The sequence below is a fragment of the Bos taurus genome, chromosome 14 (genome assembly GCF_002263795.3).
Source record: "Bos taurus isolate L1 Dominette 01449 registration number 42190680 breed Hereford chromosome 14, ARS-UCD2.0, whole genome shotgun sequence".
Classification (NCBI taxonomy): Eukaryota; Metazoa; Chordata; class Mammalia; order Artiodactyla; family Bovidae; genus Bos; species Bos taurus.
In genome coordinates this window covers 44,014,857-44,031,190 of record NC_037341.1, presented here as the reverse complement: position 1 = coordinate 44,031,190, position 16,334 = coordinate 44,014,857, and the positions used below count along the sequence as shown (strand labels likewise).

Genomic DNA, 16,334 nt, shown 5'->3' with positions numbered 1-16,334 from the left:
CCCCATGAATCGCAGCACTCCAGGCCTCCCTGTCCATCACCAATTCCCAGAGTTCACTCAGACTCATATCCATCGAGTCAGCAATGCCATCCAGCCATCTCATCCTCTGTCGTCCCCTTCTCCTCCTGCCCCCAATCCCTCCCAGCATCAGAGTCTTTTCCAATGAGTCAACTCTTCGAATGAGGTGGCCAAAGTACTGGAGTTTCAGCTTTAGCATCATTCCTTCCAAAGAAATCCCAGGGCTGATCTCCTTCAGAATGGACTGGTTGGATCTCCTTGCAGTCCAAGGGACTCCCAAGAGTCTTCTCCAACACCACAGTTCAAAAGCATCAATTCTTCGGCGCTCAGCCTTCTTCACAGTCCAACTCTCACATCCATACATGACCACAGGAAAAACCATAGCCTTGACTAGACGGACCTTTGTTGGCAAAGGAATGTCTCTGCTTTTGAATATGCTATCTAGGTTGGTCATGACTTTCCTTCCAAGGAGTAAGCGTCTTTTAATTTCATGGCTGCAGTCACCATCTGTAGTGATTTTGGAGCCTAGAAAAATAAAGTCTGACACTGTTTCCACTGTTTCCCCATCTATTTCCCATGAAGTGGTGGGACCGGATGCCATGATCTTCGTTTTCTGAATGTTGAGCTTTAAGCCAACTTTTTCACTCTCCACTTTCACTTTCATCAAGAGGCTTTTGAGTTCCTCTTCACTTTCTGCCATAAGAGTGGTGTCATCTGCATATCTGAGGTTATTGATATTTCTCCCGGCAATCTTGATTCCAGCTTGTGTTTCCTCCAGCCCAGCGTTTCTCATGATGTACTCTGCATATAAGTTAAATAAACAGGGTGACAATATACAGCCTTGACGTACTTCTTTTCCTATTTGGAACCAGTCTGTTGTTCCATGTCCAGTTCTAACTGTTGCTTCCTGACCTGCATACAGATTTCTCAAGAGCCAGATCAGGTGGTCTGGTATTCCCATCTCTTTCAGAATTTTCCACAGTTTATTGTGATCCACACAGTCAAAGGCTTTGGCATAGTCAATAAAGCAGAAATAGATGTTTTTCTGGAACTCTCTTGCTTTTTCCATGATCCAGCGGATGTTGGCAATTTGATCTCTTGTTCCTCTGCCTTTTCTAAAACCAGCTTGAACATCAGGAAGTTCACAGTTCACATATTGCTGAAGACTGGCTTGGAGAATTTTGAGCATTACTTTACTAGCGTGTGAGATGAGTGCAATTGTGCGGTAATGTGAGCATTCTTTGGCAGCATGGTGCAAATCAGTACAGGCTTGTTCTAGCACATTTCCATCACAGCACAAAGTTCTTTGGTGTCCATTTGCAATCAGTTTCCCTTGTCAACCCCAGTCTCAGGTAATCCACCGATCTGCTTTCTGTCTATAGCTTTTGCCTTTTCTGGAAATCTCATGTAAGTGGGATCCTGTCTTCCTTTAGCTGCTCTCCTCTGCTAATCTAATACGGGTTCAATTTGAATTGAGGTTATCTCTTCCTTTTGTTGCTTTCTTCTGCTGATCTGCTGGTGGTGCGATGGCTGGATGTTGGCCCTGCCCCGTTCTACTACTCCTGCAAACCCTCACTCATCCCTTTCTTTCCATCCTGCCTCAGCATTCAGACACGCTCTGTTACCTCCTGTCTTAGAACCTTCTCCCTGGTTCAGCATCCTCTCCAGCCACCACCTTGTTTCTCTGGGCCATTTCTGAGCCCATGTCTCAAGATTTGACTTCATGTTCTCTCTCTACTCTCTTCTCTCCTGTGACTATTCCTTTTAAAATTTGAAAAAATGTGACATCTGATATGAGTGGAAGAACATTAAAAAGAGCATGTTTTATATATATATATATGTATGTAAACTTTAAAGCATGAAGATATAATGAACATCTACATCTGTCACCCACTCCTTCCACCAGCCTTACAAACAGTGGAACACATGACTCAAAGTATCAAAAATCTCTTGCTCATCTCTGCATTTTTTTTTTGTTCTCTTTGATCTTAGCTAACTCATTTTAACTCCACTTTTATAAAAGGAGTCTGGGCTGAATAGTCTTTGAATTTCATTACATTTCTAAACTTTCTTGATTACCATTTAGAGATTAATTTTATGTTTAGAATGTATTATGGAAGATTTATAGCTTACATTGTTGAATATTACCATAGCTTACTTTATTATGAAGTCTTGGCTAAGAGTATGATATACGATTATACTATCATTTCTGCAGGAAATTTATTCTACTTTGTATTAGTTTGCTTCAAATGCTGTTTTTTTCCCCTAAATTTTTGAAGCTAAAAGCTAACCTTCCTGTAATGTTCTCCCTCAACCCCACCTCTCTTTGGATTGAATTCTTTTAATCAGATGAATTGGTCCCTGGGGAGGTATGGATGTCAATTATTGCTACAACTTAATACTAATGACTACTTAAATATTTAATTAATGTAATACTTGACACTTAGGGAGAAACTATTTATAATCATCAAAGCCAGGCCTTTGTTTTCATGTTTTGTGGCTGGTGTTTGGTGTATTCCTTTTGTAACATAGCTGGGAATGAGCTGCTATAGAAGTGAAAAAAAATGCCTCCCACTCCCTTCCACCTCCAGGCAGAAAAAGTTGCACTGAAAGTGATTAGTGATGGATATTTAAAACATTTATATTAGTTTTCCAAACTACATTTTTATTGAAAATGTATTGAATTTTAGAAGTATGAAATAGTTTCTTATTCCTCTCTATTGAGTATTGATGTCATTGAAACAGCTCTTAAAAGCACTCATTTTTCTTGGACTCTTACTTTTGTTCATTCATTAATGCATTTTAAGAAATATGGTAACTTTTTAATGAGTTGCAAATATACCAAAGTGACTGACATTGTCCTGTGGAGCATGGGCTCAGTGTGGCAGGAACATCGTGGAAGATAGTCTCTTCTGCCTGACAAGTGCAGGCCAACGAGAGCAGGGAGCTCAATTTAGGGCTCTGGGTTCATATGAAAGATACATTCCAGCCACGGTGATCCTGAGGCACACAAGTTACCCCTGGGCTCAAGGAGAACACATATGAGAGCTGGTTCTGTGGCTCCAACAAACATATAGCTTCAAGTTTTTCCTTAGTCTCAAAATTTCTAGCCATTCATACCATATTTTGCCAGTCTCTGCTTCACTGAACACACATACTTTCATTTCATTCTGAAAATCCCCTATATTTGTGGCTTTAGCTCTATAAATTCTAAATCTACTTGATCAAATTCTTTGTGCTTTTTCTCCTACCTAAAATCAAAAAGAGACAAACGAGCATACTTTCTATTTAAGTGGGTGAGTGAAGGTTTACTGACTCTACACATGGACTTCGTGAGAGAGTGACTCTGACCTGTGAAATGTCTCATAGACACGCATATTTTGAAACATTCTCCACTGATTAGTGAGGCTCCGGGTTGACAGTCTAGCTCTTCTTTGTACACTTAGGACTTTAACAAAGTAAAAAGTGAAAGTTGCTCAGTTGTGTCTGACTCTCTGTACAGTCCATGGAATTCTCGAGGCCAGAATACTGGAGTGGGTAGCCATTCCCTTCTCCAGGGGATCTTCCCAACCCAGGGATTGAACTCAGGTCTCCCGAATTGCAGGCAGATTCTTTACCAGCTGAGCCATCTGGGAAGCCCAGGGCTTAACAAGGTCACTCCAAACTTCACGAACAGTGCCAGTCATCTTACAAGATACAAAATTCCCTTTTTTAACTTTAGTCTCCTTTTTCATCCATCACAATTCTAAACTCTGAAATCACCAGATATAATTCCTTTGACATTTAAATGTACATTTGTCTTAAACATTGCATTTAGTTAAAAATGATAAAGATTATTATGACTTGCGGGGTGTGGGCACACCAGTTGTGGTACATGGGCCCCAGAGCTTGTGGGCTCCATAGTTGCAGCGTGTAGGTTCGCATTTGCCCTTCGACATGTGGGATCCTAGTTCCCCAACCAGGCATCGAACCCACGTCTCCTGCATTGGAAGATGGCTTCTTAACCACTGGGCCTCCAGGGAAGTTCCAGTGTTATGACTTTTTAATTGTCATACTAATGAAGGGATTTCCTTAAGATCAAATCTGCTATAGATAAAGAATAAAAAAAAACCACATTTTTCATGAGGTAAAGAGTGGGGTTAAGATCGTTATTCATAGTCTAAGATTTAAGACTTGATTTTTTATATGTATAGCACTCTTCTGCTAAGCATGTGCTGTGCTTAGTCACTCAGTGGTGTCGACTCTGCAGTACTATGGACACTGGCCCACCAGGCTCCTCTGTCCATGGGATTCTGCAGGCAAGAATACTGGAGTGGGTTGCCATGCCCTCCTCCAGGGGATCTTCCCAACCCAGAGACTGAACCTCTGTTAAGCATAATCAGCATGAAATATTTAAGAATTTATTTATTTGAGTTTTCTCAGTTGTAGAAGAGAAAACAATGATGTTTTAAATTCTCATTTTTTTTAGAAGCCTCATGCTTTCAAGTCTTCAAAATCTTTGCCCATCCAAAAGGCTTCTCTTGTGCTCATGATGCTTCTTGCTTGCATTATGATAGGCAGCACATCAATTGTACCTTTGTAAAATCAGTTATTTTATTTCCATGTTAGATTTCCCCCATTTAAATTAAAAAATCTTCAAGATGAACAGGGACAGCAGTGTCTGTGGTCTGTCCTCTGGCCATCTGCACATAGTCATGTAAAGCTGATATTTTGGGTGAGTGAGAATTTTTGTGTTTTGTTTCACAGGTGGGAAGCATTAAGCGGGAAATGACCTTCACATTTCAAACAGAGGACTTAAAACGTGACTCTAGTAAAAAAATGTCCCATCAACACTTGTTTCCTTTGGCCATGGAGGAAGATGTGAAAACAGCAGACACCAAAAAAGCTAACCGAGCACTTGACCATGAAAAAGAAAACACTCGTTCCATCTGTCTCCTTGAGCAAAAACGAAAAGTTGTTTCTTCCAATATTGATGTTCCTCCAGCAAGGTAAGGGACCATTAGACCTTGTATATGTCTGCCCCAGGAAGTCAGTGGAGAGCAGGTACTGTCTGTGCTGTATTCTCTAAAGTACACAGACGTAGAAGGTTTTTCTGCTGAGAACATCTTTCTGTTGCTTGTGTGAAATGGAGCAGGTGGTTCTGCTCTTCAGAGCTGACTTTGAGGCTGTAGCAGTCGAACTACTGTAGCTCTAGAAAAGAATGTTTTATTAGATTTTGGCAAATAAACAACAAATAGCAAGAGAAGAAATATAAAAAAAATTAAAAGAAATACAAAGTGTAGGACTGAGCATAGCCACTTACAAGCAAGGATATTCAGATCTTTTGGTCAGGAGTTGGAGAGCTGTGGCTGCAGATTAGATTTGGCCCCTGGCCTGTTTTTGTTTGGCCTGTCAGATAAGAGGGCTGCCCTGGTGGCTCAGCTGGTAAAGAATCCACCTGCAATGCAGGAGACCTGAGTTTGATCCCTGGGTTGGGAAGATCCCCTGGAGAAGGGATGGCTACCCACTCCAGTATTCTGGCCTGGAGAATTCCATGCCAGATAAGAATAAATTTACATTTTTAAAGGGTTAAAAAATGAAGAATATGGAGTATAGATCGTAGGTGGCCTGTGGAGCCTAAAATATTTATATGTGACTCATTACAGGAAAAGTTTGGTGATCCCTGGTTTATATCATGATAATCCTTTTAAGACAGATCTAGCTTAGAATTGGGCCAAGAGGGCTTATCTGCAATATCAAAAGGCTTTTATCACATTGTAATTCTACTTAAACTGCATCCAACAGCACTGAATCAGAGGATAATATTGTAGCAGCGTTACAGTGGAACAGTAGTGGAAGATACATGCTAGAACTTAACTTATTTTCTGGCCTCTCATGTATCTCAGCTAGAAAGTAAGTTCCATGTCGGCTGTGATTTTAGTCCATCTTGTTTATGCTGCATTCCTGCACTAGGACCATGTTTAATTATATATTAAGGGCTCAGTAAATATTTGTTGAGTGGAGAAAAGAAAGGAAATGCTGTAGCATGAAAGCTTGCTAATTTTTAATACATGAAATATATTTTGTTACCAAAAACCATCTATAATGAAACTTCATAAGCAGTTGTTGGAGAAGGTCTGCATTTGTGCAAGTGGTTTCTGACAGCTAACTAGGAAAATAGTATCTTTGGAAAAGGAATAAATATTCTTTTTCTACCTATTCACTGCCTGTAATTAGAATTTAATTTATTTTTACATGAAATCAAAAGTATCTTCTCTTAAAAAACTACGTATTTTTCTATTCTGATACCAAATTTGTCAGACTTTGTAAATTTATAGGCCTCTTTCTTTCTCTTAACTTTTAATTGAAACTTTTCATATGTTCATTACCTCTGCTTAACTACTTGGAATTATTTGTTTGTCTAATTTTTTCATATAAAGTACATGCTAAATTGTTTAGGATTAATTCCTTTAACTGGGAGTTCACTATGAAATGTCTTATCATGATCTGAACCTGATAAGCCCTTCAATTCGTATCTGTTATTTGGTTGACTCACAGGTAAAATGAATGGCATGTAATTTGAATGTGAAGAGTTATGGTTTTGTTTTTTTCCTAAGCTTTCAGGACAAGAATTAGACTTCCCACTGTCACATAGTTTGGTGCCAACTTGCAATTCTATAGAACTTACTCTATGGAAAATTTTCATTAGACCATTTTATATGTTAAGAGACCTGGAATTCATAATTTATGCTAAAAATCTGTTAAGGATTCATTTATTTCCACCCATTGACCTATCATTCTATTTTCTTGGATCTTGTCGTGTGGTTCTGATATCAATTTAATGATGGCCTCATAAAATGGTTTAGGAAGTGTTCCCTCCTCTTTGTTTTCTGAATTTGTTTTGTGGTATTTTTTTCCTTAAAAGGTAGGTCTACTGGTAAAGCCAAATGGACCTGGAGTTTTCTTTATGGAAGTGTTTTTTTAATTACAGATTCAATTTATAAGATTTGTATACAGTTCACCCTTGAACAACACAGGTTTGAGCTGTACAAGTTCACTTAAATGCAGATCTTTTTCAATGGTAGATGCTATAGCACTACATGGTCCTCGGCTGAATCTGCAGATGTGGAGGGATCATGGATACCGAGGGCCGACTGTAAGTTATATGCCGATTAACCCTCACATTGTTCCAGGGTCAACTGTAGTGCTATTCAGGTTTCACATTTGTTTTTGAGTCAATTTTGGTAATATGTGTCTTTCAAAGAATTTATCCATGACATGTAAAATTGTTAAACAGCATGTAGCTGTTCATAATATTGCCTTTTAAAAAAATGTTGAGAATCTACAGTAATGTTCCCTCTCTCATTTCTGATGTTGGTCAGTGTGTTATCTATTTTTTAACCAGTCTGACTAGCAGTTTACCACTTTGGCTATTCTCAAAGAGCCAGCTTTTGCATATATTGACTTTGTTGTTAGTCCATTCTCTATTTCACTGATTTATTTTTTATTATTTCTTTCTTTCTACTTATTTTGAGTTTAAATTCCTCCTCTTTTTCTAGTTTCTTAGGATAGAGTTTTAGATTGTTAACTATAGACTTTTCTTCTTTACAACTGTAAGTTATATGCTATGACTCCTTTGAAGCACTTCTTTATATTGTTGTTATTTAGTCTCTAAATTGTGTCCAATTCTTGTGACCCCATAGACTACAGCTTGCCAGCCTCCTCTGTCCATAGCATTTCCCTGGCAAGAATACTGCAGTGGGTTGCCATTTCCTTCTCTAGGAGATCTTTCTGACCCAGGGACTGAACCGACATCTCGCATCAGCAGGTGGATTCTTTACCTCCGAGCCACCTGGGAAATCACTTCTTTATATGCACTTCCCAAATTTTGTTCAGTTATTTCTTTTTTAAAATTGGATTATTATAATTAGGTTTATTTTTTAAAAGTAAAGAGATATATTTTTCATCTTATTATTTGTAGTTGGGAAAACAATCCAGAACACAGAAATATAGAGCATATTCTTAAAATAGGATATTTAACTCATTACATTCATTATAATTACTGATATCTGATTCATTGTGATTACTGATAATTTTGCATCTTAATTTTTTTAAACCATGCTTTACTATGTTTTCTTTTTTCCTACCTTTTGTTTAATTCATTTAGCTTGATTATAAAGTTATGTATTCTATTTCATTTTTGGGGGGGGGATTTGCTCAATACCTTATTTTTAAAAGCTTTTATTCTTTTTCATAGCTGTTCTAGGTTCCAAGATTGAAAGAAAGTTACAGAGATTTCTCACATACCCTGTGTCCCCACACACATCACACCCTTCCATCTGTCATTATTTTTGTCCTAAATTTTACTTCTGTGCATGTTTGTGTTGTGCATTAAAGTATAAGGACATGTTTAGTATCATACAGAGTATTTATTTTTTTGTTGCCTAAAATATACTCCATACTCTGCTTATTGATGCCTTCCCTTCCCTGAACTCCTGGAAACCAGTCATCTTTTTACTGTGTCCATAGTTATGTCTTTTTCAGAATGTCTGTAGTTGGAATAATGTACTATGCAGCCTTTTCAGACTGGCTTCTTTCACTGAGTAATATGCATTTCTTTATTCAACATATTTATTAGTTACGTGGATTTTTATGTACCAGATACTGAAATACAAGGTAGAGTACATTAGATATATTTCCTGCTCTCATAGAATTGAGGAGAGAGATATTCTAAACAATACAAATATAAATATATAATTATAAATTATATAATTTATAATGTCCAGGACATTCAATCTATTAAACGTACAGGACACTATGAGGTTCATAAGTAAGAAGACTTATATTGAAGCATAAGGAAAGCTCTCTTTAAGGAAACTACATTTTAGCTGACACCTAAAGAATGAGGAAGAGTTTGATTGACTAGGGAGGAAGGTGTTCTAGGGAGGGGAGAATATGCATGAAAACCCTAAGGTAAGAGGGAAGGCCTGTGTGGCTAAAGCACAGAGAATTGGGGAGAGCGGCCGGAGATGAGGTTGGAGAGGCAGGCAGGAGCCAAATCATGTTGAGCTATATTGATTGTGGTAATGATTTTTAAAGTATATATTTAGGTTGATAAGAATTTTATGGAGAAGAATGGTTAATGCTACTTTTGTATTTAGGTGTTAGATCATTAGATCACATTACATATAGATTAGGTTCCCAGGTGGGCTAGTAATTAAGAACCCGCCTGCCAATGCAGGAGACATAAGAGACGCAGGTTTGATCCCTGGATTGGGAAGATCCCCTGGAGGAGGACATGGCAACCCACTCTAGTATCCTTGCCTGCAGAATCCCAAGGACAGAGGAGCCTGGTGGGCTATACAGTCCATGGAGTCACAGAGTCGGACACAACTGAAGTAACTTAGCATGCATAGATTGGGTTGGAGAGGGACAAGAATGGATTCAGCGAGACTAGTCAGGAAGCTACTGCTTTAGTACAGAAGAGATGTCATGGGACTTTGCACTAGAGTAGTGACAGCTGACATGAAGTGGGAAGACTCATGTGTATTTTTGAAGTAGATGCGAGGTTTGTTGGTTGTAAGCAATAGCAAAGGGCTCGCTGATTGAACAAAGGATGAAATTTCCTGAAAGAGTTATAAAGTTTCTGGGAAGGCTGAATAATCAACTTAAAAAGTGGATAGGAGAGTGGGCAGCTAGAAACATAGTGTGTTCATTCATTCTATAGAACTGGGGCCTACAACTGAGCTTCTTCGCTTTTGAAGCAAGAGATGTGTGTGTTTGGAAATTCTCCAGGCACTAGAAGTAAATTCAGCCGCTGGAACATAAATTTAACAAATGACAGACCGAAGGCGGCTAGGTTTCTGACCCCACGTGAATTTTTGTTTCTAACTATCATCATTAGTGTTTATCAGAGAACATTAACTTATTTCCAGTTATAACTGTGATGCCTTAAAATACATTGATTTCTAATGTCACTTGCTGTTGAGCCTCTTAAAAAACAACACTAAACCATTAGGCAAACATTATTAGATAACCTGGACCCATTAGAGCATGGCATTTGTTGTTCTCTTTTTGCCAGACATTGTTTTTTTGGAAGTACTGATGCTTAAGTTGGTTGGATTTCACCCAAATAACAATTACAATGTGATTATGCAAAGTAGTAACTGTCTTCTAATTATAACTCTAAAGCTAAAGAAATCTATTAGCAAACTAGTTATAACTAGGGAAAAAAAGAAAATTTTGGCCCCAAATATTCCTAGACCTAACAGCAGTTTATTAGAATACTCCAGATTGTTAGTTTGCTGTTGGAAAAAAAATTGAGGCATACGGCCCTGTTTGTTTTGCAGGGTTTTAAAATATAGTGATGTCAGATATATCACTTGCTGGGTAAAATGAAGTCATCTTCTCCTTATAGAATGCCTCTCTGGGAATTGTATCATTTAAAAAGAACTTCAGAAGCTTGTTAACCTTTAAGTTCAAAGTCAGGGAAGGACCTGAGCTACAAGCAATATCTTATGTGTACATGGAAAATTGTGAACTAATTTGGACCGTCATTCTCAGTGGTGTTCCCCACATTTTCTTCTTTGTCTTTCATGTCCTGTGTATGACTGATAGAAAAGTATTTTATGTCTAACCTGGAATGAAGTGAGAGATAAGGCAAGATTGCTATCATCGTTTCTGAATCACCAGACGCCTAGCAGTTTCTGGAGCAAATGTTTAATGTTTAAATGTATTAAAAACATTTCTGGTCACAAGCTCTGTAACCAGTATGAAACTACTGAAAAGAAGGAATCTGTTACAGGTCTCGAAGAATCTCATTGAACATTGAATATGTCCAATTTTAACAACATATCTTGGGAGGGCAATATAAATGTACCTACCTATGTTGGAGAAAGACTAATGCTATATAATTGTTAAGAACCAAAGCAATCTCTACAAAGTAGCTTTTAAGACCAGCTTTTCCAGGAAACCTTTATCCACTTGCATCCCTTCCTATCCTTTCAGTAATTCAGGTCAGCAAATAACTGTTGTTCCTGTTTTCTTGCTGCAGTCTGTCTGTTTCTTACACAACAGCCAAAATGATCTTCCCAAAGCACAAATTCAGTAATGTGGATAGAGGACAGAGACAGGAAGTTGCTAGGAACCCACATAATTGACATCAGGACTTAAAGAAACACATTGTACCATCAGGACACCATCAAGTCACATCTTGCCGGGGATTTAAAGTCAACAAATAAATCAAGATTAAGTAGAAACAAATTATTTACAGTGTCTTTGATCACCTGTGAGACCAGCACCCTCCATTAAAGACTTGAGATCAGAAACCGATTGAAAAAAAGACAATTATTCTCTCCCTTCCTACACAAAATTTTATTGAACCGAATGGTGGGACTTCTGTCTGTTGTGTTATTTTTTTTAGGTTCTCTCTTCCTGCCAAATGCTTATAGTTGAATTTCTGTGATCTAAATGCACATATGCTACAACTCTATTCTCATAATAGCCTATGAAATGATGAAAGTTGTTAATAAGGTGAGTCAGGAACCAGTAGTTCTAAAACAGTGGTTCTCTTTCCTGTACTGACTCTGATAACATTGACTGGCAATATTTTCTTAGTGATAACTTAGAAAAGTTTGTCTTTTGTGATATAAGTTTGGCTCAGATTATGTATGTGTAAGAGACAACTTTACACACTTTTTGTGTTGATTTTAAATATGGCGTTTGTTGTTGCTAAGTTGCTAAGTCATATCTGACACTTTGCAACCCCATGGACTGCAGCACGCCAGGTTTCCCTATCCTCCACTTTCTCCCAGAGTTTGTTCAAACTCATGTCCACTGAGTCAGTGATACCATTCAATCATCTCATCCTCCGTTGTCCCCCATCTCTTCTTGCCCTGGTCTTTCCCAACATCACAGTCTTTTCACTCATTTACAATCATTTTGTTTTATATCTCTTTATCATAAGTACCACATTAGTGCCAAATTAGAATGTGCCACCTGTTTATAACTTCATTGTGAATTTTGAATTTTGCATATTAATGTGGATTTTTAAAATAATAAGTAATTTAAGTCACTTTGCTATTAATGAAGGATATGCTGTTTGTATCAGTTGGGCAGTGCTGAGTAAAATACTGGAAGAGTAACCCAGAGAGTATTTTGCTTATGGAAATAAGTCAGACAGAGAAAGACACAATTATATGATATCATTTATATGTAGAATCTAAAAAATGATACAAATGAATCTATACAAACAAGGAATGGATTCACAGACATAGAAAATAAATGTATGGTTATCAAAGGGGAGAGTGGAGAGGAAGGAAAAATTAGGGGTATGGGATTAACAGATAAAAACTACTGTATATAAAACAGATACACAACAAGGATTTACTGTATGGCTCAGGGAATTATACCCAAGATTATAAGATTAATTATAAGATTATTGTATTTCTTAATAACCTATCATGCAAAAAAAAAAAAAGGAATCACTGTGCTGAACATATGAAAGTAACACAGTATTGTAAATCAACTGTACTTCATTTTTTAAGAAGTGTGACATTCAAGCATCTGCAGGCATCACCTCCAGGAAGTTCTTAGATAATTAATAAATGCTCTTTGTGTAAATCATTTCTAGCAGCAAAATGGAGAAAATTTAACACCCAAAGCTTTTGGTGGACCGGTAGCTTTGTTGTACTAAGTGGATCACTGACTTTGTTGCACAGGTTGGGTATAGGGGAATATTCCAGAATGCTTAAGAGTGCCATTATTCTGCTTTTCTGATGCCACTGGTTGCCTCTGAAGAATCGGTTTATGTTTAGATTTTACACATCTTTTTTTTGTCCCTCCCTACTTCTGTTCAAAATTTAAACAATGAGGGAGTAGAAACAATTGGATTCCCACTACCTCCCACTCCCTACTTCCTCCTGCCAATATAAATTCTGTATTCTGTTCTAATTACAGAAAGGCAAATAATAATTAAACAAGATGTTGGTCATTTATTTAAAACAAATTGTGTCTGAGCAGCATTGTATAATAGAGTTTTCATATGAGTTACATATGTAAAATTTGAGCATATGTAAAATATGAGCTACATATTTAAAATTTCTAATAGTTACATTAAAAGCAGGATAAAGAAATAGGTGAAAATAATTTCAATACTACATATTATTTAACTCAACATATCCCAAATATCATTATTTCCCTTTAATCAATATACAGTGTTGCTTCCCTGGTGGCTCAGCAATAAAGAATCTGCCTGCCAGTGCAGGAGACACGAGTTCAATCCCTGGGTCAGGAAGATCCCCTGGTGAAACAAATATTTTATTTCCCACTCCAGTATTCTTGCCTGGAAAATTCCATGAACAAAAGTACAGTCCATGGAGTTACAAATAGTTGGACATGACTTAGCAACTAAACAACCGTGAGATATTTTACATTCTTTTTTGCATATTAAGTCTAAAAAATTCAACGTATATTTTACTGTTACACCACCTCTCAGTTTGGACTGGGCACATTTCAAACAATCAGTAGCTACAGAGGTTGTGAGGACTATTGGACAGTGCATGTTCAGAGTAAAACATTGGTTATTATACCTTTCAGTCCAGCTTATCATTTATCCCCAAGACAGGGGATATCTCTTTTTTTCTTGCTCCGACACACATGAAGAAAATGCCTCACTCACAGAGATGCAGTGGAGCAGCAGCCTTCTACCGCAGTGTTTCTTAAGGGTTAGTAAGGGACGAAGGAATAGCCCATGTAAGGAGAGAGACATTTCAGCGTCTGTGGATCAGGGAATATTTAGTTAGAAAAACAATCTGCAGCACAGATCCAAGTATGTCTCTTCCTTTCCAGTTGTGAACAACTAATGTTTTTGTATTATTATAATTGCTATGAGAATATTTAAATTCCATCCAAATAAAAGAAAGGTTAAGTTGATATAGCCACAGTTCTGGCTTTTTTTAAAATATGAAAGCAGCTTCATTTCCAGAGTTTGAAAATGGCTCTTTAGTTGTTACCAGATACTCTGACATTCCCTATGTAGCAGCTGTTACCAGTTCTAACAGGCCAAGTCAAGACTTTAGGCTTGGACCTGGGTTGTCACACTTACTGCATTTCTTATGATTTTTTAAATATAGTAACAAAATAGTTAATGAAAACATACTACTGGTAAAGTAGAAAATACAACAAATATATAATTTTTTAGAATGACTCCAAAGGACAAATGGTTTACTTTGTTTCTAGCTTAAAGCTATTATTGATTCTTCTTTTAAATATTGACCTATGTTTTTTCCCCTCCTATATATAGATTTCTGGGTGGAAGAGGGCTAAGGGGTTAGGCTGGAGAGTTAGCCTTGACTTGAAATACTTTCAGAATTTGATTTTTATCTGTTAAGTTATTCAAGTGATGGATTGACATTTCAGAAAAGTCACCAGGTACCTGTGGAGATGAGAAGGTAGGGAGGACATCTGTGTAAGCTCTGACACTGAAGGCAGAAAGAATAAGAGGCAGATGTAGAAATCTGAAAGAGATCATTGTGAAACCTTTAACTAGGACAGAAGCATCACAGCAGAGGGCTATGTTCAAGAGTGTGAAGTGCAGACTCTACAGAACTTGGGGGAATACAGCAGATGGGAAGCTTAAGTAAGTACTCGGGATGGTTCCAGAAACTGTGTTGTGCATATCTGGATGGATAAAGTGGTTGGTGATGCTGTTTAAATAAAAAAGTAATTCAGAAGTAATACAAGAGAAAATAGATTGGATGGAGGGAAGGGGTTTGGTTTTAAACATGTTAAATCCAAATTACCTTTAACAATAAAACTATAGTAACAAAGGCCTGCACTCTCTGAGCAAAAGTTATATGAATAATAAATGTATTTATGAAGAATAGTATATAGGCCAACTGAAGCAGTCAAAGCACAATCATAATGTAAACACATTACTAGACGTGCTTGCTAGTTTATTTTATTTTAACATAACTATCATTTCTCCACATCTTGATATTCACATATTGGCTTTTCTTGGGGCAAGAGCTGCTCATAGAGTTTAATCTCTAAATGATGAAAAGATTTTGATGACTCTCCCCAGTTCAGGGTTTGTTTTGACCAGATTTGACAAACATTTGCTTCTTTAATGGAGTGCGTGCACTCCCCTTTCCTAAATCATCACTTTCAGCCACTTTCCTAAATAAGTTTCAGTCACTTGATAGATTTGCCTAATTTCTCTGCCCCTTTCTAAGAATAGCATATCATAAGGTTATCTGCTATTTTGTATATCCAATTTGTGACCATGTAGTAGAAAATAAATAAAATGTGGCTTTCATCTTCAGAATATGAGATTTCATCAAATCACATTGTTGTTCAGTTGCTAAGTCGTGTCCAGCCCTTTGTAAACCTATGGACTGCTGCACGTCAGGCTTCCCTGTCCTTCACCATCTCCCAGAGTTTGCTCAAACTCATAACCTTTGAATAAGTGATGCCATCCAACCGTCTCATCCTCTGTTGCCCCCTTCTCCTCCTGCTCTCAGTCTTTCCCAGCATCAAGGTCTTTTACAATGAGTCAGATTTTCACATCAGGTGGCCAAAGTCTTGGAGCTTCAAACTTGGCATTTTTGTTCCCTGGGATTGATTTCATCAGGATAACTCTAATCTTTGAGGTTACTTGAATGTGACCACTGTACCAAGTTGTGCAAAAGCCACTGAATAAAACACAACTTTGAATCTTAAATACTGGTAATTGTGAACTGTTTTTGGAAAAACCATGCTCTCTAACCACTAATTGGTAAATACATTAACCATGTGGGTTTCAAAATATCACCTCAATTCTTTGCACATACAATGTAATTTCACAAATACTAAGCAGGTAGTGTTAATGATCACACAGAGCTATCACTGGCGAAAGTGCCAGACAGCTGCACCACATTTGTAAGGAGGCTTAGAGGCATGGGGAGCATGGCATTTCGCCTGTATTGTGCTTTGTAATCTTCACAGAAAGCAGAAAGCTGTTCCCCCCCTGAAAAGGTTGGGGAAAGCTGTATTTAAGAATACAGTTCCCCCACATGTTTATTTTTCAGAGCTGAAACAAGCTTTATTTGTCCGTTTTGATTCATCCCTAATGAGTAAACTATGCAGTCATATTTTCCACATATCTACAGATAATGACACAGAGTGAAAATTAACATTTGCATTTGCAGAGAAACTGCTACCAACTTGAGAAGTAATGAATTTTTGTGATTTTCCACCAACATGTTGTCTCAAATTTATCTTCACATTCAATTAATAACTGTCCCTTTCTCTGTAGTCAATTTAAACAAAATAAATAAAAAACAAATCTGCTGTCACTT

General features: G+C 37.4%; 1 protein-coding gene across 3 annotated transcripts in view; it reads left to right on the top strand.

The window, feature by feature from the left end:
• The window catches only part of ZNF704 (zinc finger protein 704), a 260,938-nt gene that overhangs the window by 55,354 nt on the left and 189,250 nt on the right, over positions 1 to 16,334 (top strand). For 2 of the 3 annotated variants that reach the window (XR_003038029.2, XM_025001516.2), the window contains exon 2: positions 4,765 to 5,006. Coding sequence is in view for 2 of the 3 variants with exons in the window: in XM_025001516.2 (XP_024857284.1) it covers positions 4,765 to 5,006 (242 nt within the window). In the remaining variant the exon portion in view is untranslated. Of the gene's footprint in view, positions 1 to 4,764; positions 5,007 to 16,334 lie in introns of those variants that run through there. The other variant, NM_001205753.1, reaches the window with a different exon arrangement.